The sequence below is a fragment of the Megalobrama amblycephala genome, linkage group LG21 (assembly GCF_018812025.1).
Source record: "Megalobrama amblycephala isolate DHTTF-2021 linkage group LG21, ASM1881202v1, whole genome shotgun sequence".
Lineage (NCBI taxonomy): Eukaryota > Metazoa > Chordata > Actinopteri > Cypriniformes > Xenocyprididae > Megalobrama > Megalobrama amblycephala.
The window spans coordinates 150,075-172,315 of record NC_063064.1 but is presented as its reverse complement, the minus strand read 5'-3'; the positions used below and the strand labels follow the sequence as shown (position 1 = coordinate 172,315).

General features: G+C 38.5%; 1 protein-coding gene across 1 annotated transcript in view; it reads right to left on the bottom strand.

Moving 5' to 3' along the window:
- The window catches only part of atg7 (ATG7 autophagy related 7 homolog (S. cerevisiae)), a 97,125-nt gene that overhangs the window by 16,096 nt on the left and 58,788 nt on the right, over positions 1-22,241 (bottom strand). The window contains exon 19 of the mRNA XM_048172227.1: positions 15,883-16,005. Within this exon, the coding sequence (XP_048028184.1) occupies positions 15,883-16,005 (123 nt within the window). The remainder of the gene's footprint in view (positions 1-15,882; positions 16,006-22,241) is intronic.

Here is a 22,241-nt window from a genome sequence, read left to right as displayed (position 1 = left end):
CTTGTAAGGAAGTTTAGGAGGTTTAAGCCTCTTGATGAAAGACAAATATGTTTAACTAAGAGTCGTTGTAAACATAACACAGCTGGCTTTACACCGATGCGATCGTAACAACACGCAGATATGGTTAACAAAACACTTCTGAGAAAAGAGAGCATGTGCTCGACTGCTTCAATGGGAGACGCTCAATGGGGTTTTCAAAGACATAAAACATTTTAATGACATTATTTGAACTCTTATTCTCAGCCCAGCAGGTACAGTTATCAACCGATTCGTTTTGTGGCGATCAAGTTTAAAGCTCATGAGCAACACTTTATTAAAGAAGCTCTGTTCTGCTTGTTTCCATCTGTCTTTAGTGCGTAATGTTGCTTTTTGATCATGAAAAAAGCTCTGCAAAGTTCCAGTTCTTCTCTATATCAGTGTCAGTGTTTCTGAACTCCATCTTGAGTTTCTTCACAATATTCCTCATTTAAATAATTCATACGCAGCGTGACCGTCAGGAACGGCCGCTGCATCAGGAGTGTCTTTGATAACTCGCTAGGTTTTGTAACAGAGCCGAAGTGTTATTAAGACCTAAAAAGACGGCTCTCCTCAGGTCAGAATGACGAATGGCTCTGTCAACACCTCTGACACAACATCAATCCTTGTATAAGTCTGAAAACAACTACATTAAAGTGATATCGGGAGCACCACCCACCCTCAGAATCACACAAAATCATCTGCTCACTTCTACACTATTTATTTCTTTTCATCACATTCAGTTATTATAGTCAATATACATCTGACTGACTCTAATGACACATCGTCAACAACAGTATCATTTTATAAAGTTAAAGATAATGTGCAAAATTGTGTGAGCAAACATTTTAGAAGATGTATTTCACATTTACTGACAGGATGTGAAGATTGATTATCTGTATTTGTTGTTACGGCACAATTACACAATCTAATTCACACATTATAATATTGTGTTTATGTTATGATTAATCTCCATCATATAGGTTGTGTTTGGATGAACGAAGTGGTTCAGTTTATCGGCGTTCAACTGAACAACGCTGACAACACTTTATTTCAAACTAATTCTTTGTACGGTTAATCCACTTGATTTTTTTCACAAATTCTGTGTTTAAAGTTTTCATTTTCCTGGATTCCATTTTAAATTTTATTAATCAAAAAGGATGTCCAATCTCTTGAATTCATGAAACTTTGACAATTTAATAATTTATTATTGGTCAAATTTTAAATGTTGACTTTTTCTGTGTTTTTCTGTGTTTTATGGTTTAATAAACATTGTAAATAAAAATTTGATCAAAACCAGAGGCAATAACACTGTAAAAGATCAAAAGTTGAGAAAACTTAAAAGTTTAAGGCAACAAACTTCAGCAGGTTTTTGAGTTTTCTCAACTTGTAGTTCAGTTTATACAACAAAAAGTTGAGAAAAATCAAAAATCTGCTGACGTTTGTTGCCTTAAACTTTTAAGTTTTCTCAACTTTTGATTTTTTACAGTGAAGATGAATGCTTTAACACAACTTTAAAAAAAAAAAAAAGATACTTTCTTTAACTGCAAAAAAGAGCTTTTGTGTAGTTTCTAGTCCAAATATCTTAAAAAAAAAAAAAAAAAAAAAAAAAAAAATCAAGAATCAAGAAGCATTATCTAGACAAGTAAAAATCATTGTCTTGTTTTCAGAAAAAATAAGTCAAAATTAAGTGAGTTTTTCCTTAAAACAAGGAAAATAATCTACCAATGGGGTAAGCAAAATAATCTTGTTTTCAGTTTGAAATAAATGCTTACCCCATTTTTTCCCCATTTTGACTTATTTTTTCTGAAAACAAGACAATAATTTTTACTTGTATAGAAAATGCTTCTTGATTTAAGAATTTTTGGACTAGAAACTCTAAGTAAGAATAGCATTTTTTGCCATGTAAAACTTTCTAAAACTTTAACAACACTGAAAAAATATTTGGTGTAGAAAATTTTTTCACTGCTAGTAAATTTCACAAACAATTACAAAGAAACACATTGAAATAAAAATGGAATTTTGAAACTGAAATAATATCCAATATTCTTTGTTTTATTTACAACTTCAAAAAATCATTTTCTAATTAATCTTTTAAAATGCAATCAAATGAAATTTGAACAATTCCTTTCATGTTTTGGCAAACAAGGTCATGCACAAGTTTGTTTAAATGAAAACATTGATGAAATTTTTTTTTAATAAACTGTGTTTTATTATAGTTAATACTTTGAGAGGCACATTCTACTGTACAATAGTAATATATTTCTATCACAATTAAACCAAACTTTTATTCTGGCGGGTTGCAGCGAAGAGCTTGTGTGTATCTCAGATGAAATGGTTTATATAGTGAGACAAGGGTTTGGTTTAGGGTTAGCTGCTTGTAATTACACATCATTTACTGTTATTACTACAATAAGTACATGTAACATGTAATAAAACACTGTTACCGAAATCAAAAAAGCCTTCCTCGATGTACAGTTTGGTACTTTCGCTGATAAGCTTGACATTGGCTAGATGTTAGTGTGAATAAATCAGGTTTCCTGGAACGGGCGCGTCTGACAGGTTTGTGTGGCACATCGTAACGCCAGCAGAGGAACTGTATCATCTCGCTGCAAACACACAATGCCATCTTTATCGCAGTGATGGATGGAATCAGAAATGAAGGGCAGTGAATGTGAATGTGTCTGAGCTCACAGAGAGCCATTGTGTGATCCGTCAGGAGAACTCTTGTGGCCATATATTACCGCCTCTAACCGCAGATAACAAGATCATTTACCAAACTCGAGGAAGGACGACAGCCCTCGCTGACGGGAAAAACTCTCGTCGACATGATGGAAACAGATGAAGACTCGGTGTGTTGTGTTTCTCAGTCAATCAGCTTGTGTGTCCAGATCTAATTTTGTTCAATGACGACTTAAATGAGCTGAAAGTAGCCATAAGCTATTCACTATCTGCCATAAAAAAGATCCTGAAATTAAACAGCTAGTCGACAAACGTCTAAGATGAAACTGCCTTTACTTCCATAATGTGAAGTGTGCAACAGGATATTCAAAGGGCTTGATTTGATCCATCAGGACTTGATTGAATGATGAAAGTGAAAATTCAATCCCAGAGTTTGCTCAACCGAAAAGGAAAGTCATTTCAGAGATGAAGTTATAACATTGTGATGAAAGATTACTGACTTAACTCTTTACAAAATCTTAATGAATGGTGAACAAAGACCATGAACGTACATTAAAGTGCCCTCTTCTGCTGTTTTAAAGGTTTCTAATGTTGTTTCTCGTCTCCTACAACAGGTTCACATTCATCCGAGATCAAAAACACTTTAATTCTCTCATAATATCCACTGCAGCATCAGCTCTTTTCTCTCAGTGTCTGAAACGCTTCCATCAAGGATTCGGTCTCTCTAAACCCCGCCTTTCTGAGAGCTGCTCTGCTGTGATTGGTCAGAAACCAAACGCTCATTATCATATCTGAATCTCAGCTCTTGATTCGCAGTGATACGAACAGTAACGACGGCGTCGGTTTTACCGTATCAATCTCAGCAGAAAACAGCGTCTTCTCGACATGAACGACACGAACTCTGTACATGCTGCCCTTAGGAGAGATAATTAGGAAGCATGGTGTTAGTTTTCACTGCTACGCTGATGATACTCAGCTCTATATTTCCTCGCGCCCTGACGAAACCTACAAATTCACAAAACTAACAGAATGCATAGCTGACATTAAAAACTGGATGACAAGAAATTTCTTATTATTAAATTCAGAAAAAACTGATATCCTAATCTTTGGACCAAAAACTTCCTCACGAAAAAACCTTGAATACTCCCTAACACTTGACGGGTGCTCCATTAAACCTTCGTCCTCAGTTAGAACTGGGTGTGCTCTTCGATACCAATCTTTCATTTGAAAGTCATGTTTCTAGTATCTGTAAAACCGCCTTCTTCCATCTAAAAAATATATCTAAATTACGACATATGCTCTCAATGACAAATGCGGAACAGTTGATTCATGCATTCATGACCTCAAGACTAGATTATTGTAACGCTCTACTGGGTGGTTGTTCTGCTCGGCTTTTAAACAGACTACAGTTGGTCCAAAATGCGGCAGCTAGAGTTCTTACTAGAACCAGAAAGTATGACCATATTAGCCCAGTTCTGTCAACATTACATTGGCTCCCTATTAAACATCGTATAGATTTTAAAATCTTGCTACTTACTTATAAAGCTCTAAATGGTTTAGCTCCCCAGTATCTAAGTGAGCTCTTAATGCATTATAGTCCTTCACGTTTATTGCGATCTCAGAATTCAGGCCAGTTGATAATACCCAGAATATCAAAATCAACTGAAGGCGGCAGATCCTTTTCCTATTTAGCACCTAAACTCTGGAACAATCTTCCTAGCATTGTTCGGGAAGCAGACACACTCTGTCAGTTTAAATCTAGACTAAAAACACATCTCTTTGCTCTTGCATACACATAACACATTATCAATACATTTACATTTTTCAAATACGTTAAAGGATTGTTACGCTGCAATAATTAGGTCGGCCGGAACCGAGAACATTTCCTATAACACTAGATATACCTGTACATCAGAATAAGAATGGCATCTACGCTAATATCAGTCTCTCTGCTTATCCTGAGGTTTGCCGGGTGCTGGATCCAGGCCGTATCCAGATCAGATGGAGAACCTGTGTCTGGACCTGACTACAACGTAGCCCAGGAGACAATGGGCCTACAGATCCAGTTCTGGCTGCATCTATAATTCAGATTTTTAATCCCCGTATCCGCTTACATATATTTATATATAATCTATTTTTAATCTCTATAATAAAAATGTATAATTCAGATTTTGATCTCCATATCCATTTACATATATTATATATATCTTCCAAGGGGTTTTTTCCCTCCTAGGACTTTTTTCCCAGTGTTAGCACGCTGGGTTTTTCTCCTAGGGGTTTTTTTCCACCCCTGGGAGTCAGCCGACGTTGGCTTAATGTAGCACCATCTTGTATATGTTACATATTACCACGCTTGTTTGTACAGCTCATTTTTAACCACTTCCCTTTTTTCTGTGCTTCTAATATGTAAAGCTGCTTTGAAACAATTACCAATTGTAAAAGCGCTATATAAATAAATTTGACTTGACGAACCAAACTCTTCCAGTCTCAGATACAACTACAGTGATTGAGGGCGGGGCAAAGAGACGCTGTTCAGCCAATCAAGACCAGAGGCGGGCATTATGCAAATTAGTTACAAACCTACGAGCAGGAAGTGAGACCGAATTACTGACGACTCATTTCAGTTCACTTTGGGAAGACAAAAACTCTATTTCTCTTTGATCTTTGCAGATCTTTTACATTCACAAACAGCTCAATCACACACTGTATGAAAGGTCATATGTGAAAAGCCATAATACTTTTAGAAAATAAACAATATAGGGTCAGTGCTGTCCCTGTGGGACTCATGCGGGCTGCACAAGTTCAAGTCTGACAAGCATCATTTCCCAACATCTTTCATCACACTCTGTTATTGTGATGGAGAACTCGAGCAGATCAGATCTCTGAACGGATAGACTTCTTCACACAGGTTATGAACGGCAGTGAGATCCCAGGCAAAGTAAACAAATGATCCAGCTAAGAAGATCTTACTCCCTAAAGCTTGACTTATCCGATAAAACTCCCGCTGAACAAACCATCAGCTTTACTCTTCAACGAGGAGCGCTGCGGGAGCTCAAATGTGTGAAGAACATTAGGTTACCATGAATCTATATATATATATACAATCTATAACCTTATAATCCAAAGGTGAATAAACCAGTCTGTCACTAACTCTGATTGGTCAGCTGGAGCAGAGTGTTGTGATTGGTGTTTGGGAAATGTCCCACCCCTTACCATAACTGCCAGTTTCAACACACTACGAACTACAGTGAGTACGGAAAGTATTCAGACCCCCTTAATTTTTCACTCTTTGTTATATTGCAGCAATTTGCTAAAATCATTTAAGTTCATTTTTTTCCTCATTAATGTACACACAGCACCCCATATTGACAGAAAAACACAGAATTGTTGACATTTTTGCAGATTTATTAAAAAAGAAAAACTGAAATATCACATGGTCCTAAGTATTCAGACCCTTTGCTCAGTATTTAGTAGAAGCACCCTTTTGATCTAATACAGCCATGAGTCTTTTTGGGAAAGATGCAACAAGTTTTTCACACCTGGATTTGGGGATCCTCTGCCATTCCTCCTTGCAGATCCTCTCCAGTTCTTTCAGGTTGGATGGTAACCGTTGGTGGACAGCCATTTTTAGGTCTCTCCAGAGATGCTTAATTGGGTTTAAGTCAGGGCTCTGGCTGGGCCATTCAAGAACAGTCACGGAGTTGTTGTGAAGCCACTCCTTCATTATTTTAGCTGTGTGCTTAGGGTCATTGTCTTGTTGGAAGGTAAACCTTCGGCCCAGTCTGAGGTCCTGAGCACTCTGGAGAAGGTTTTCATCCAGGATATCCCTGTACTTGGCCGCATTCATCTTTCCCTCGATTGCAACCAGTCGTCCTGTCCCTGCAGCTGAAAAACACCCCCACAGCATGATGCCACCACCACCATGCTTCACTGTTGGGACTGTATTAGACAGGTGATGAGCAGTTCCTGGTTTTCTCCACACATACCGCTTAGAATTAAGGCCAAAAAGTTCTATCTTGGTCTCATCAGACCAGAGAATCTTATTTCTCACCATCTTGGCAAACTCCATGCGGGCTTTCATGTGTCTTGCACTGAGGAGAGGCTTCCGTCGGGCCACTCTGCCATAAAGCCCCGACTGGTGGAGGGCTGCAGTGATGGTTGACTTTCTACAACTTTCTCCCATCTCCCGACTGCATCTCTGGAGCTCAGCCACAGTGATCTTTGGGTTCTTCTTTACCTCTCTCACCAAGGCTTTTCTCCCCCGATAGCTCAGTTTGGCCGGACGGCCAGCTCTAGGAAGGGTTCTGGTCGTCCCAAACGTCTTCCATTTAAGGATTATGGAGGCCACTGTGCTCTTAGGAACCTTAAGTGCAGCAGAAATGTTTTTGTAACCTTGGCCAGATCTGTACCTTGCCACAATTCTGTCTCTAAGCTCTTCAGGCAGTTCCTTTGACCTCATGATTCTCATTTGCTCTGACATGCACTGTGAGCTGTAAGGTCTTATATAGACAGGTGTGTGGCTTTCCTAATCAAGTCCAATCAGTATAATCAAACACAGCTGGACTCAAATGAAGGTGTAGAACCATCTCAAGGATGATCAGAAGAAATGGACAGCACCTGAGTTAAATATATGTGTGTCACAGCAAAGGGTCTGAATACTTAGGATATTTCAGTTTTTCTTTTTTAATAAATCTGCAAAAATGTCAACAATTCTGTGTTTTTCTGTCAATATGGGGTGCTGTGTGTACATTAATGAGGAAAAAAATGAACTTAAATGATTTTAGCAAATGGCTGCAATATAACAAAGAGTGAAAAACTTAAGGGGGTCTGAATACTTTCCGTACCCACTGTAACTCACCCAGGCCCCGCCCCTTTATTCTGCGTATGAATTATTTAAATGAGGAATATTGTGAAGAAAACTCAAGATGGAGTTCAGAAACACTGATATAGAGAAGAACTGGAACTTTGCAGAACTTTTTCATGATCAAACAGCAACATTACACACTAAAGAGACATGAACATGAGCTCTGATCTTCACACATTTCTTTGCCGCGATGCATTTCCAGAGAAGCAGGCTGGTTTTAAATGTATTTCTGCCTGACAGAAAGTCAGACCACACAGGATATAAATGAGAAAGCCATGTGTAGGCTATGCTGCTCTTCCTGTCCAGTGGGTTAAACCATGGTTTCCTTCATATCTTCCACACGGACACGCTCAGTCCAACCCACGTACACATTCCTTCAGCGCTTCAGTGGGGTGACAGCAAATATGACCCCCCCAAAACTGCCCCCTACCTACACCTTCAACACAAGAGTGTCTGTGTAAGCCGAGTGTCCAAATATTATGACAGCAGCGTCTGGAGGACAGAAACATACAGCAGTGTAGGAGGATCAGCAATTTTACACAACCTAATATCTTTGCTGACGCTTGTTTATAAAATCTAAGGCCGTGAGCTGGACAGAACAGAGACAAAATGGTGCAATAAATTGAGAGTAATTAAATTGAGACAGCAAAAATCAGGATAGGACATACAGCATATATCCAGAGAGGTTTAATCCTAGTGTCATCAGTGTCTAATGCAGTTAAACATATGATAACAGGACAACAAACTCCCACGCATCTACTTTATCGGAAGAAACATTTGACTAACAACCTACTATATGCTGGCAGGGCTGGTTAAACGTGTCATCTCAGATCCGCACCTGAGCCGTAAACACTGTGACTGATCACTAAATTGAATTGATGTGCACAAGAGCACACAGACTCCGGCAAGAACAAAGTCATGACTTCGAACACACAATGAAAAATGCATACTGTCACTTTGGATAAAAGTGTCTGTTTTGTTGACTAATTTCACAAGTAAGAACTGTTTGCCTAGTTGCAACATAAAGAGGTTAAGTTACAACTTGTGCACTACTAAATATTTTTGCATTCACTATTAAACATAGTTAAAACGTAACTGTACCTTCAAACTAATTACGAGAGTAACGGCTCATGCTTTACCAGACAAACTTCAATCCTTAAAAGGATAACTCCCCCAAAAATTATCAATTACTTAGATTTCTGTCCCCGATTGTGTCAGAAGACGTCTTATGGACTTATTTTACAATCTCTTTATGAATGTTTTGATGCATCAGTGTTTTGGTTGAATATACTTTCAATGGAGGAACAAAAATCTCTCAGATTTCATTAAAAATATCTTCATTAGTGTTTTGGGAATGACATGAGAGTGAGTACTTAACAACAGAATTATCATTTTTAGGTGAACTATCCCATGAGATATTGGGGACTGTTAAAGGGATAGTTCAATAAATACTGATATGAGCAACATCACATCATCTGTGTGCACTAATGAAAGTGATATCTTTGTCGTAACATCCTTTCAAGGGTTAAGGGGATTTGATATGACCGCGTCAGCGCTTATTATTAACGCATTGAAGCATCAGATTTAGCGTTACCCCAGGGCCGCGGTTCACTCCTAAAGACAGTCCTTGCCGTCACCGAGTGCGTGACACAAATGGTTAAAGGGATAGTTCACCCAAAAATGAAAATTTGATGTTTATCTGCTTACCCCCAGCGCATCCAAGATGTAGGTGACTTTGTTTCTTCAGTAGAACACAAATGATGATTTTTAACTCCAACCGTCTGTCAGTCGTATAATGCATGTCAATGGGAACTTCATATATAAGAGTCAAAAAAACATGCACAGACAAATCCAAATTAAACCCTGCGGCTCGTGACGACACATTGATGTCCTAAGACGCGAAACGATCGGTTTGTGCGAGAAACCAAACAGTATTTATATCATTTTTTACCTCTGAAACACCACTATGTCCAACTGCGTTCAGCACTCGGTTAGTGAGGTCTGATCTCGCTCTGACAGCGGAAGTAATGTCTCATTGAAATACAAGACATCACTGCCGTCATCAGAGCACAATCAGACCTCACTAAGCGAGTGCTGAACGCAGTTGGACATAGTTTCCCAAAATTTTCATTTTTGGGTGAACTATCCCTTTAACCATTTGTTTTACGCACTCTGTGACGGCAAGGACTGTCTTTAGGAGTGAACCGCGGCCCTGGGGTAACACTACATCTGATGCTTCAATGCGTTTATAAGCGCTGACGCCGGTCATATCAAACCCCCTTAACCCTTGAAAGGATGCTACGACAAAGATATCGCTTTCATTAGTGCACACAGATGATGTGATGTTGCTCATTTATATCGGTATTTATTTATTGCTCCTTATTAACTTAAAGGGGACATATCATGAAAATCTGACTTTCTCCATGTTTAAGTGCTATAATCAGTGCATCTACCACCACAGAAAACCTGAAAAAGGACAGTTACTTTGTTTTGGCAAGACTTTCTCTGCAAGCATGTGACCTGCTCAGATTTCACTCACCTAGTGACGTAGTAGGGGGAACTTATTATAATATTACCACCCCTTAATCTGCATGTTTCCACCCACAGTGTCACCATTTTGTTTTCACAAGGAACAACAGTGTACCAGCTCTAACGTCATGGCAAAAGTTCGAACACAACCTGCCAACTGTTCTGTCGTTGCCTGCACAGACGAGCACTGAACACTATTTAGAGTCTCGTTAGCTATTTACAGTCAACTACATCAATTTATCCTCTAACCATTCAGAAACGTCCAGTTTCATTCTAAAAGTTGTAACTTCTTCCTGAGTCTCTCCATCAGTGTCGACTCCGGTTTGAACAATGTAAGGCTGAACACCGTTACTCACAATCCTCATTTTGGCTGCGTGAGATTCTCCAGCTTTGTTGTTGTTGAGCTGTTAAAGCTCCGCCCTCTTCTGGAAAGCGGAGCTCATTTGCATTTAAAGGGACACACACAAACACGGCATGTTTTTGCTCACACCCAAATAGGGGCAAATTTGACAAGCTATAATAAATGATCTGTGGGGGATTTTGAGCTGAAACTTCACAGACACATTCTAGAGACACCAGAGACTGATATTACATCTTGTGAAAGGGGCATTATAGGTCCCCTTTAAAATACAATATCAGAATTTCATTAAAATATAAGGATACCCATTATGTTATTTTTACCATTAGTTACATGAGGCAAAATAAGAATCAGGGTTAAACTGAAATTCACAGCAACTTCTGCTCACGTAATTGAAGAATGCTGATGGACCAATGAAGGTAAATGTCATATTATGAGACTATGCATTACTGTACAAACAGCTTATGACCTGCTAGCTACATTCTGCCTTTAGAACAAATGGAATAAAATACAGTTACAAACTAGCTCGTATTTACTATGTCTCTAATATAGTGTGGACTTTACTGTGCAATTTAAATAAGAATGTATGAAGCAGACCCTGGAGAACTTTGGCAAAGATGTTCCATCAAAAAAATCATTGCACAAAGATGTGTCAGTCCAGTGAATATTACTGTAAGAGGTGTTAATAAAGCATTTTATGCCTATTTTGACTACACGTGAAAAGAAAGGCTACCATCACTTTTTGTTTTCTAGAAGTAATGCTTCTAAATTTTAGCCGTGTACAAAGAGTATTGCCAAAAAAGCTTGGAGTATAAATTTGATATTGACTGGCTCTTTGTCTCTTACAGTTACACATTACAGCTGTTTAAAACATAAAGACAACATATTAATTTGCCATTAGCAAGAAATGCCCTCTTTTCTCAAATGTTGGCCTACATTTTTATTTAGTGAACATCCTGTCACAGATGGAAGTCTATTGCGGAAGCAAAATGGGTTGTGAATGTTGACTCTTGATTATCAGGTCTAAACATGCTTAAAAAGTCATTAAACCTTCATAAAGACTCAAGTGGCTTCCGCTAGAGGTTATGACTATATTCAACACCAGCAGATTACACCATCAACAGATCTGAGCTGCAGAATTATTAGGACTGTTTGATGCCCTTTTCATAGTTAACTTCATGTTTTAAGCTCAGACCAGCTTTCCTCAAGGCTCATCAGCTGATTGGATGAAGCTGTTTATTTCCATTGAGTTTCACAACAGCAGCAGGAACAAGAGCACATTATTGTGCAATTTCACTCATATTGTGCTCTTTTAACAAAATAAAGCATGTTAAATCCAAAAATAAACTGGTGCTTTCCATGAATAGAGTTCAAAACAAAGTTTTAGTGGAAGGAGGCGTTTAAACTTTAGAATTGTTTTATTTATTTCCGTTTGCAACCCTGTTGCCAAAATTAGTTGTCTAAATTTGGGTTAATTTCTGTGATTTTCTTCATCCAAATTTTCTAGGAATACACATAAAATAAGTATAAGAATTATTAGACATGAAAATAAAATAAAGATGCTGTAGAAATGTCCAAATAAAGTTTTTGAACATTGCAATAAAAAGAAAATCATGTGGCAACAGAGTAAAAAAAGTTATGCTCTTGATAAATACAATTTGTTAATAATTAGCAAAATTGTACTCATCAACTATGGATTGAATATTAATTCATTAGATTGTCAAAATTATGATGTTCTTGTATGATTTTAAATGTTTTAAGGTACATTCAAGAAGGTCTCGAAGTGGGACACATCAAAATCCCAAATTTTAGTGGGGATGCTGCTGTTTTACACATTTTGTGTGTTTTTATGCTAGATTAACTTGATAGATTAAACATATCAAACAAGAAAAATGTATGATTTCTGCCTATAATGCTCATGGGACACCAAATCGTACCATATTCATGGAAAATGGCAAAGAAAATAAAGAAAAGACACATTTTAAACCTTCGAGTTGCTAGCCATTTCCACAGAAAATATCCTACTGAACCAAACGGTCCAGAAGTAATGAGAGATGTGTCTTTCCCCACACAAATAACACACAAAACCACCACTTCCAAACTAGAAGTGGTACATTTCCATTCATTTCACAGCTTGCCATCAATCCTGAGGCAACACGAACACACGCAAGTTAAAAATACAAGACGTCAACATGGGAATATAAAGTGCTTGACTGCAGATCCAAATGAAATGAATCTGAAGGCTTCAGACAATAAGCGTGGGCAAATGCAAGAGCACATATCCTCTCATTTTGGGTTGGACTGCGTTTGCGCCTCTAAACCGCTCTGGAGAGCAGAGGACTGCTGATGTGGGACTTTCCCACAGTTTCAGTCTTCGAACTGGCCGTGTTTGTCACTGGAGAGTCCCGGTGAGGGACCGTTCCCAGAATCCAAACACTGTTCCTGGGTCACTTTGACTCATTAGGGTAAAGTGACTGAGATCAGCGCAAACTAAGAAAAAACTGTTCCTGGATCAGCAGTGTACTGAGATATTTTTGGAACACATGATCTCCAGAGCGAGCAGAAGTGAAGTTTGGGATAGGAGCCAGGAATAGCAAGAACTGACTGCATTATGGGTATTTTTCTTAAACGGGAAGAATTACAAATGTAGCATTTGGATGGGATTCGTTTTCTAAATGAGGTTTGTGTTGCGATTATTAAAGTTTCGTATATTAAAGTCCAGGTTTGGAATTTCAGCATCCTCTGCAAGTTCAAGGGAACTTAGAACATATTAAGAATTTTTAATGCAAAAAAATAACATACGACAACAAACGAAGACAAATATGTAGTTAGTTATGTTTTAGCTCCACATCAATATATTCAGTTTCTTTCAGACTACAATAATTTGGAGCAAACAATGATTCTAGCGAAAGATCAGAAATCTTAAATAAAGGAACATACAGTTAAGAAGTTTCTCAAATACATCTAACATAGTATCTGAATCAGTGCATATATACCACATGCTTTAATGTTGATTCCTGCACACTGAATGAGAATGATTAAAGGGTTTTTAAAATTTAAATATTGTTTCTTGATGTTCAAAACATGATTTTTCTTTTCCTCCTTCCTTCTGTGTCTCCTTTAAGACTTGTCAGTAAACGCCCACTGTTCTGATTGGCTGACGTCATCTGATAAGGTAAAGTAGGCGTTACTGTGTTGCGAAAGCGATGCAAATGTCTACAACAGAGTGGCGTCACAATGTGGAGGAAATAGGAAAAATGTAGTTTGGCAGCTTGGTTTCAACAAATGCTCTTTGGAGGAATTTTTGAGGTATGAAACTAGCAGGATTTTTTATATAGTACAGTGAGCTCTTATATTTCATGATCTTTCAAAGGTGGTTCTGATGCCATTTCCTTTACATAACAGCAGCACTGTATCTGTACCTCAAAGCCAGCCTTAAGCCCAAAGTATACTTCAGTTATCTGCGTTCCGCAACGGTCCATGTGACATAATTGTCATCATCAGGAGGATCCGCGGACGTCTGTGTGTACAACAGAGCATGTGCGACTGACTTCAAGGCTTGAAAACAAAGTCCACTAGATAGTGTGCTCGCGAAAGGAATATACGTTGAAAGGCTCGCGCACTTAACTTGTGCGCAAGACGGAGCGGAACGTGGAAATCGAAGTATATCCGGGCCTTTAAAAAAAGTTTCCATCAACAAATTTAAGACTTCCACAAACGGCATTCAGACATTTAGCATCAGCTGTGGACTCATCTGATGCTACTTCTAAAGTAGCCACTTCTGTTTACAGGAGTCTCCTTAATGAATCTGGATGAGAATGAAATATGAATCTACCTAACCTTCTCACAGAAACGAATCTAATCTGAATAGTGTGAAAGATGTAACTGTAACACCACAGAGAGATTCACAGAGTTCTACAGGCTCCAGCTGTTTCCCAAAATGCATGTTTCATAGTATTTGTACTGTAATCATTCAGCTTCGCTCACTGAACGAGCGACACCTTGCTGTTCCTTCACAACGAGGTCGCTTTCCAGACCCTTCACTCTCTCTGTTCACATCCTTCAAGAAGCAGATGAAGACAAACCTCTTGCAACAACCCCACACCCTTAATCCAATGCACACACACACACACACAAACAAATCTCCATCTTTTTCTTCAATGAATTCCTCCTCCTTCAATGAATCTTTGCGCTCTTTAAAGCAGGATGGATTCAGATTGGCTGTTTTTATCGTTCATCAGCAGGAAAAAAAAAAATGTTCTGAAAATGATTCCAATGTTTCTTTGTGCCTTTATTGTTACAGTTGTGGTGTAAATTTTGCTATTCTTTTATATTTAAAACAATTTAGAACTAAATTTCTATCATTATAGTTCTTGGTGTGAACGGACCTTGAGTCGCTTTCGATGAAAGTGTCTGATAAACGCACAAATGTAAATGCAAATAAACCTCAGAAACCCTCAATGAATTTGCACAGATACTGCTGCATACACAGCAAAATCAACTCTGCTCGGAGTACATATGGTCCCTCTCTAAATAGTGTTAAAGCAACATTGAAGAGGAGCTAAAGTTAATGAGATAATTAAGCGATTAATTCAGTGATGAATGAGCATTAGTGATGAACACCTGCTGTTAACAAGCAGAATCTCTGAATCAAGAAAATATAATCCTCCTCTACTGAGATCTTGAGAGATATAATGTATTTTATCTTCAGTTTATTTCATCTAAGACTGTGGCTAAGGTCACTTGTAGTTCTTGTGTTTCTCTTTTCTTCAGTGATTCTCCTTGTTAACAGCAGGTGTTCATCACTAACGCTCAATCATCACTTAATTATCTCATTAACTTTAACTCTGGTTAAGTGTTACTTTAACACTATCTAGAGAGGGACCATATGTACTCCAAGCAGAGCTGGAGATTTGGCTGTGTACTGTAGCAACATTACAGACAGATATTGAATATTAGCGATCAGAGAAGCCAATTTGAGGCTTGACTGCCCATGTTTGATGTGAGTTTTGTGAGGTGGGCTCTGGATCGTGTCATATATACACCATATGTCGCGTCAACAGCCGTTGTGGCCGTCAGTAATTTAATGCTTCAAAGGAGTTCCTCTTTTCTTTTTAAACTGATCAGCATGATCATATTTCTTCAATGTGCTGTAAGCTTTGGTGCTTGTGTCTGAGTTGACAGTGAACAGATCATCATTCACTCATCTCTAAACAATCAGTCTGATCCTGAACTAGGTGCATCAGTCAAGATGTGACTAGTGGACTTGAAGGTTGCAGGCTGGAACCTCTTTCCTCTGTAACCGTCTGTGATTAGTATATTTCCAAGTTTATATGTGCAAATGGATCTGATCAGACATGATGATACCTGGCAGTAATCTGATCAAGGCTGAATACCACCACAAGCACACATAGGTTGATATAGATAGTCTAACCTCAGCTGCCTGTGTCTCCTGATGGAGTAAAGTCAAGCCTGTCAGATCCTCCAGGAAGGAATGGGATGAGTTGAAGACCTTCGCAAGGAACTGGAAACCTTCTCGCTCATAATTCTCAAGAACCTGTCAAAAACAAAATGATGGTTAATTAATGGCACTACCTCATATATAACAGCAGCAGTGGCTCAGGGTTTCAGTTCATTGGTCTGGGTCTTAAGTGGTCAGAGTATTCATATTACTATGTTTGAGAGAAAGTGCAATGTGGAATAAGCCCCGCCTTCTAAATAAAAGATCCAATCAGTAAGTGCCACGTTTTTAAAACAAAAAGTTAAAATAACACTGAAGCAGAGTTAAAGTTATTGAGATAATATGCTGTTTGTGGAGTTGTTTAATCAGATCTTGAGAGGCTGTAACTGGAATCCTTTGTAGTTATTGTGTTTCTTTTCAGTGATTATGCTTGTTAACAGCAGGTGTTCATCACTAATGCTCAATCATAACTTAATCACTTAATTATCTCATTAACTTTCACACTGAAAGTATCTATATAGAGAGGGACCATATATAATCTGAGCAGAGTTGATTTAACTCTGGGGATTTTAGGACTGCACATCTGTATTGGCATTTTTAATGCTATTTGACCATAAGAAACAGCAGTTCATGTCAGATTTTGGTGCTGATATGTAATATGCTATTTAAATTGTTTTTGAAATTTCAGTATTTCCCTTTTCAAGTAGAGAAGATCTGGTTTGGGCGCTGAAAATATGGCCAATGCGTGAACAGATTTTCCTTGAAAGTTACTTTGGTTATTTGTGTTTGACTCCAACTTTGCTGTAAACGCACAATCACAATGCTATTTTGTTTAGAAGTTGACATTGACCGATTCAAAATGTTCAGATGTGAAATACGGATGTGCAGTAATATCCGAGAAGCTGGTATCTGCTAATACAGCTGGCGTGTTGGACCAGTGCACATCCAAACACAGTGATAACACAATCTCAAACTGTGGTAACATGGCACTGTGCCCCGTGCACAAAGGGAGGCCGGGCGGGAGAGGCAGACATCTGGCACCACTGTCCGTTGGGCTGAGAGCACTCAAGCTCCATCTCAGTGACGCTCCTCAGACAGACAGCCCTCCACAATCACACTGGCTCCTTTCACACAGCTCATTCTCAGAGGAGATCGAGTTTCTGCCGGAGGCTGATGAATGGGCGGCACTGTTGAGTTGAGGGGGAGAGTGACGTCTGCTTTCAATGAACCAGACATGGATGACTTGACTGACAGAGAGGGTTAGAGAACGGGCGAGAGTAGACAGGAGCTCATCTATCCAAGCTCCATGAACTCAGATGGTTCTTTAAAGAGGACCTATTCTGCTTTTGTCCATGTTCGTCTGTCTTTAGTGTGTAATGCTGCTGTTTGAGCATGAAAAAGCTCTGCAAAGTTCCAAAGCACAAAGAGTTATTCTCTATTTCAGTGTTTCTGAACTCCCTGAAGTTTTCTTCCAGGAACGAACACGTCACAATATTCCTCATTTAAATAATTCATATGCAGAATAAAGGGGCGGGGCCTGGTTGAGTGTGTTGAAACTGGCGTGAAAACAGCAAAAACATCCTGTTTAAAGGGGTGGTACTGGTTTTGACTTTAGTTAGTGTGTAATGTTGCTGTTTGAGCATAAACAACATCTGCAAAGTTACGACGCTCAAAGTTCAATGCAAAGAGAGATATTTTCTTTTACAGAAATCACTTTTTAAATGGCTGGTAGGGACTACAACGAGCTTCATCCCGGGTTTGTGACATCACTAACCCTAAAATTTACATAAACCCCGCCCACGAGAACACGCAACAAAGGGGGCGGGTCCATGTTGGGCTGCTTTAGAGAAGAGGAAGAGTTGTTGTAGTGGAGTGTTGTTGACATGCCGTCATTTTACACCAAACGAGGGTCAATTCAACACAAAAGATGAACATGACGGCACATGCTAGTGGATGAGTTGAATCAACTCCACAGCAACTACATCAATTTATCCACTAACAGAAACGTCTAAAAGTTGTAACTTCTTCCTGAGTCTCTCCATCAGTGTCGACTCCGGTTTGAACAATGTAAGGCTGAACACCGTTACTGACAATCCTCATTTTGGCTGCGTGAGATTCTCCAGCTTTGTTGTTGTTGAGCTGTTAAAGCTCCGCCCCCTTTCCAGAAGAGCAGCAGCTCATTTGCATTTAAAGGGACACACACAAAAACGGTGTGTTTTTGCTCACAAAATAGGGGTAAATTTGACAAGCTATAATAAATGACCTGTGGGGGATTTAGAGCTGAAACTTATATTATATCTTGTAAAAGGGGCATTATAAGTCCCCTTTAATTCTAAAGCCCAAAGTATACTACACATACACTAAGGTGTGCATACAGTGTGACATCAATTTCACAATCAACACACTGTAGTATGAGTGCATACTGTACGTGTGCAGCCAGTACGTACTATGTGAGCTCAGCTCGAGCGCACCTTGAATGTACTAGTACTAATTAGTTGATCCACAAAGTGGTGACACTGGCTTGTTTCACAGTTCGCAGTTGTTTCACAGTTAGAAAAAGAAAGGGATGAGACTGAACAACAACAACTGGAGAAGCAACAACAGATGCCTGTGTTGATGAGCGCTTGAATGAAATGATTTTTATTGCTCAAAACGTCTGGAGTATGGCTGCCCTCGGCTAAAGATTTTTCTGGTTGACTAGTAGAAATTTTTTTTTTTGTGATTTTAACATATAAACTAAGCATTCTGGTGCACTCTGACAAGAAAACAAGTGGAAAAAACAACATTTGTTTGAAGTAAAAAAAACAAAAAACAAACATTCATTGACACTAGGGCTGGGCATTGGCACACATTTCACAATTGGATTAGATTTTGATTCAGAAGCTTGCTATTTGATTACCTTCAATTCAATAATGATTAATTTGGGGCCTATGAGGTACAGCATACATGGCAAATTTCCTCAAAGAAAAAATATCTCGCAACTAATGCTGGAAACTATACAGGGAACCGCAGATGGTACATCTTTATATTATTAAAGGTTAAAATTCATTTATTTGTAAGCTACTTACATATAAAATACACATAAAGAAGTTTTTTATAATAACGTTATAATACATTTTTAATGACATAACTATGTTTCTACTCATTTTTAATATTTAATATAAAACATTTAAATGGTGGCTGTCATACATTCAGTATTGAAGCACACGTTAAGTACAATAAATATGCAACAGCCTATAGTCACAGTGGATATATATCAAAATACCGCTCTCTAAGTTCATTTTTGTAGCTGACTAATGAGTTTTTGGACATTGAATGGCTTTTCTGAGGTAAATGTGACATTTTTACAAGCTGTTTTTTTGACGCTTTTCCGCGGCTGAAACACGGATTGATCAATTAATGTGACATAATACGGATTTCAGTAAGTTGTACTGTATCTTTCATCATACCTTCGGATATTCATTCATGTTTATTTCGTGTTGTAAAGGGGAAGAGATGATCGGTTCACGTGCGCTCTGTGTGAACTGAAGCTGATGTGTCATGGCAAGAAAGATCACAGATCCAGAGACGTCTATGGCTCCAGTCTATGGGAAAGTAGCCCATTTTCGATTCTTGTGAGGTTTATTGTGCCACCAAATTCATCCTGTTTAGTCAGTAGAGGTCAGACACGAGTAAAAACATGAACTCACTGGAAAGCTGATTCATAGTAAAAACTGAAGCTGTAATTCTAATTTAAAGCAACATTGACACTGTTTTTCATGTTTAATACTGTAAAGCCGCTGCTTTAAAGGTGCCATAGAATCGAAAATTGAACTTACCTTGGCATAGTTGTTCAGTACATGGAAATGACATACAGTGAGTCTCAAACTCCATTGTTTCCTCCTTCTTATATAAATCTCATTTGTTTAAAAGACCTCCGAAGAACAGGCGAATCTCAACATAACACCGACTGTTACGTAACAGTCAGGATCATTAATATGTATGACCCCAATATTTGCATATGCCAGCCCATGTTCAAGGCATTAGACAAGGGCAGCCAGTATTAACGTCTGGATCTGTGCACAGCTGAATCATCAGACTAGGTAAGCAAGCAAGAATAACAGCGAAAAATGGCAGATGGAGCAATAATAACTGACATGATCCATGATATCATGATATTTTTAGTGATATTTGTGAACTGTCTTTCTAAATGTTTCGTTAGCATGTTGCTAATGTACTGTTAAATGTGGTTAAAGTTACCATCGTTTCTTACTGTATTCACAGAGACAAGAGCCGTCGCTATTTTCATTTTTAAACACTTGCAGTCTGTATAATTCATAAACACATCTTCATTCTTTATAAATCTCTCCAACAGTGTGTAATGTTAGCTTTAGCCACGGAGCACTATCAAACTCATTCAGAATCAAATGTAAACATCCAAATAAATACTATACTCACATGATCCGAAGCATGCATGATGAACACTTTGTAAAGATCCATTTTGAGGGTTATATTAGCTGTGTGAACTTTGTAAATGCAATGTATTCGAGTCAAGAGCTCAGGGGGGCAGGAAGCAAGAGATTTAAAGGGGACGCGCGCTGAATCGGTGCATATTTAATGATGCCCCAAAATAGGCAGTTAAAAAAATTCATTAAAAAACATCTATGGGGTATTTTGAGCTGTACATTCAGGGGACACCTTAGACTTATATTACAACTTGTGAAAAAACGTTCTAGGTCACCTTTAAAGTGCTTTATTAATAAATGTCATGTGACTGAAGTACTAAATTGCCGAGCTGGTGCAAACATCAACATCACTATGATCAGATGTTTTCTGAACTGCTGTTTTCTCACCGCTGTTGATGTTTGTATTACTGATAGATGCCTTTTAATTCTTGGCACTTTCATTTTTTTTTTTATTTGTATTTTGTATGAGGTTAACTAAAGGATTAATCTTTAAAATGACTTAAAAAAAATTATCAACAGATTAATCAATCAACAAAATTATCATTAGTTATAGCCCTATTATTGTTTTTGAGGCAAGAACACCAGACTAACATTATTGTTGGACCTCAGGAAGAAACATTTAGCAAAAGTAGATAATATGACCAAATGCTCACAGAGATCTTTTATGCACTCGCCAGAAAACGTTGAGGTGAACTGTCAAACAAATGCCATTGCAGGAGATTTTTATGTAGCGTCTTTTACTAAAAAAACAAACAGACTACTTGAAAACCTTTGAGAATCTACCGTATAAAGCTTACACAGACCAAAACTACAAAACCAAATCATTTTCTCTGTCAAAGCACACGTATTTATCTTCTTTGAACAAACATCACACTGTATTTGAAACAGATCACGAGCATAAACTTGCTTTCTTGCCTAGCAACGTAACAGCAGGAGGAGCAGCTAAACAAGATTTAATTGTGTTTTCCAAGAGTGGACCTCCTTAAATTGGAGCCTTTGACTTATGAAGCCCATTAAATCACTGACGCAGTGTGTGTGTTTGCGAGAGATTTGGAGGGCGAGCAGCACATCTGGTTTACATACAGCAGCGCTCTCCTCCGGCTCCTCCCACTGCTTCTTGTAACTTCCCCTGTAATTGTTTGAAGAGATGGTGGAGGTTTTTGCTCCATGCAGATAAAAACCTCAGATCGTTATGCAGCCGCCATGTCTGCCAGAACTGCACGTACGACTGCTCCTCCTGTGAGGTCAGAGCTGGGGAAAAGTAGCGTTTAACTTTTAACCCTGAAGAAATACAGAAAATACAGAAAACTGATAATGCTACACTGGTGTGCCTGTTGTGGAAACTATTGCACGGGTGTTTTTAGGGACTTTTACTAATGTTTACTAATGTATGTGTGTGTGTGTGTGTGTGTTAAAGTGAAGGTGTGATGTTTGGGATACCATAACCCATTAAGCAGCAAATCATGTGAATCATGTGATTAGTGTTTCGAATCATCTTCTGGAGGTGTAAGCTCCTCACGTGCGCTGGAGTGTTTTATTTCAAAGGGACACTGTTTCAATCTGTCTTCAGTACGGATAACACACAACGTCTCTAAATTTACAAGCGTTTGTCTGTGGACGACTCAAGTGTTTGGTTTCCATGGTTACAGGCTCACACACAGCTGATGGAGAGCAACATCACTAACATCTCTGACACACAACTGTTTCTCCACACGCTGCCTGATGAAGATCATATGTTCATTTGTCAGCTCAGCTACTGTTACTATAGCTTATATAACACACACCATTATCTATCCATCCTCATGATTATTTGTAGGATGCACAATAATTTTGACACAATTGTAATATCACTATGGAGGCTGACAGACTGAATGCATGCGTTTTTTG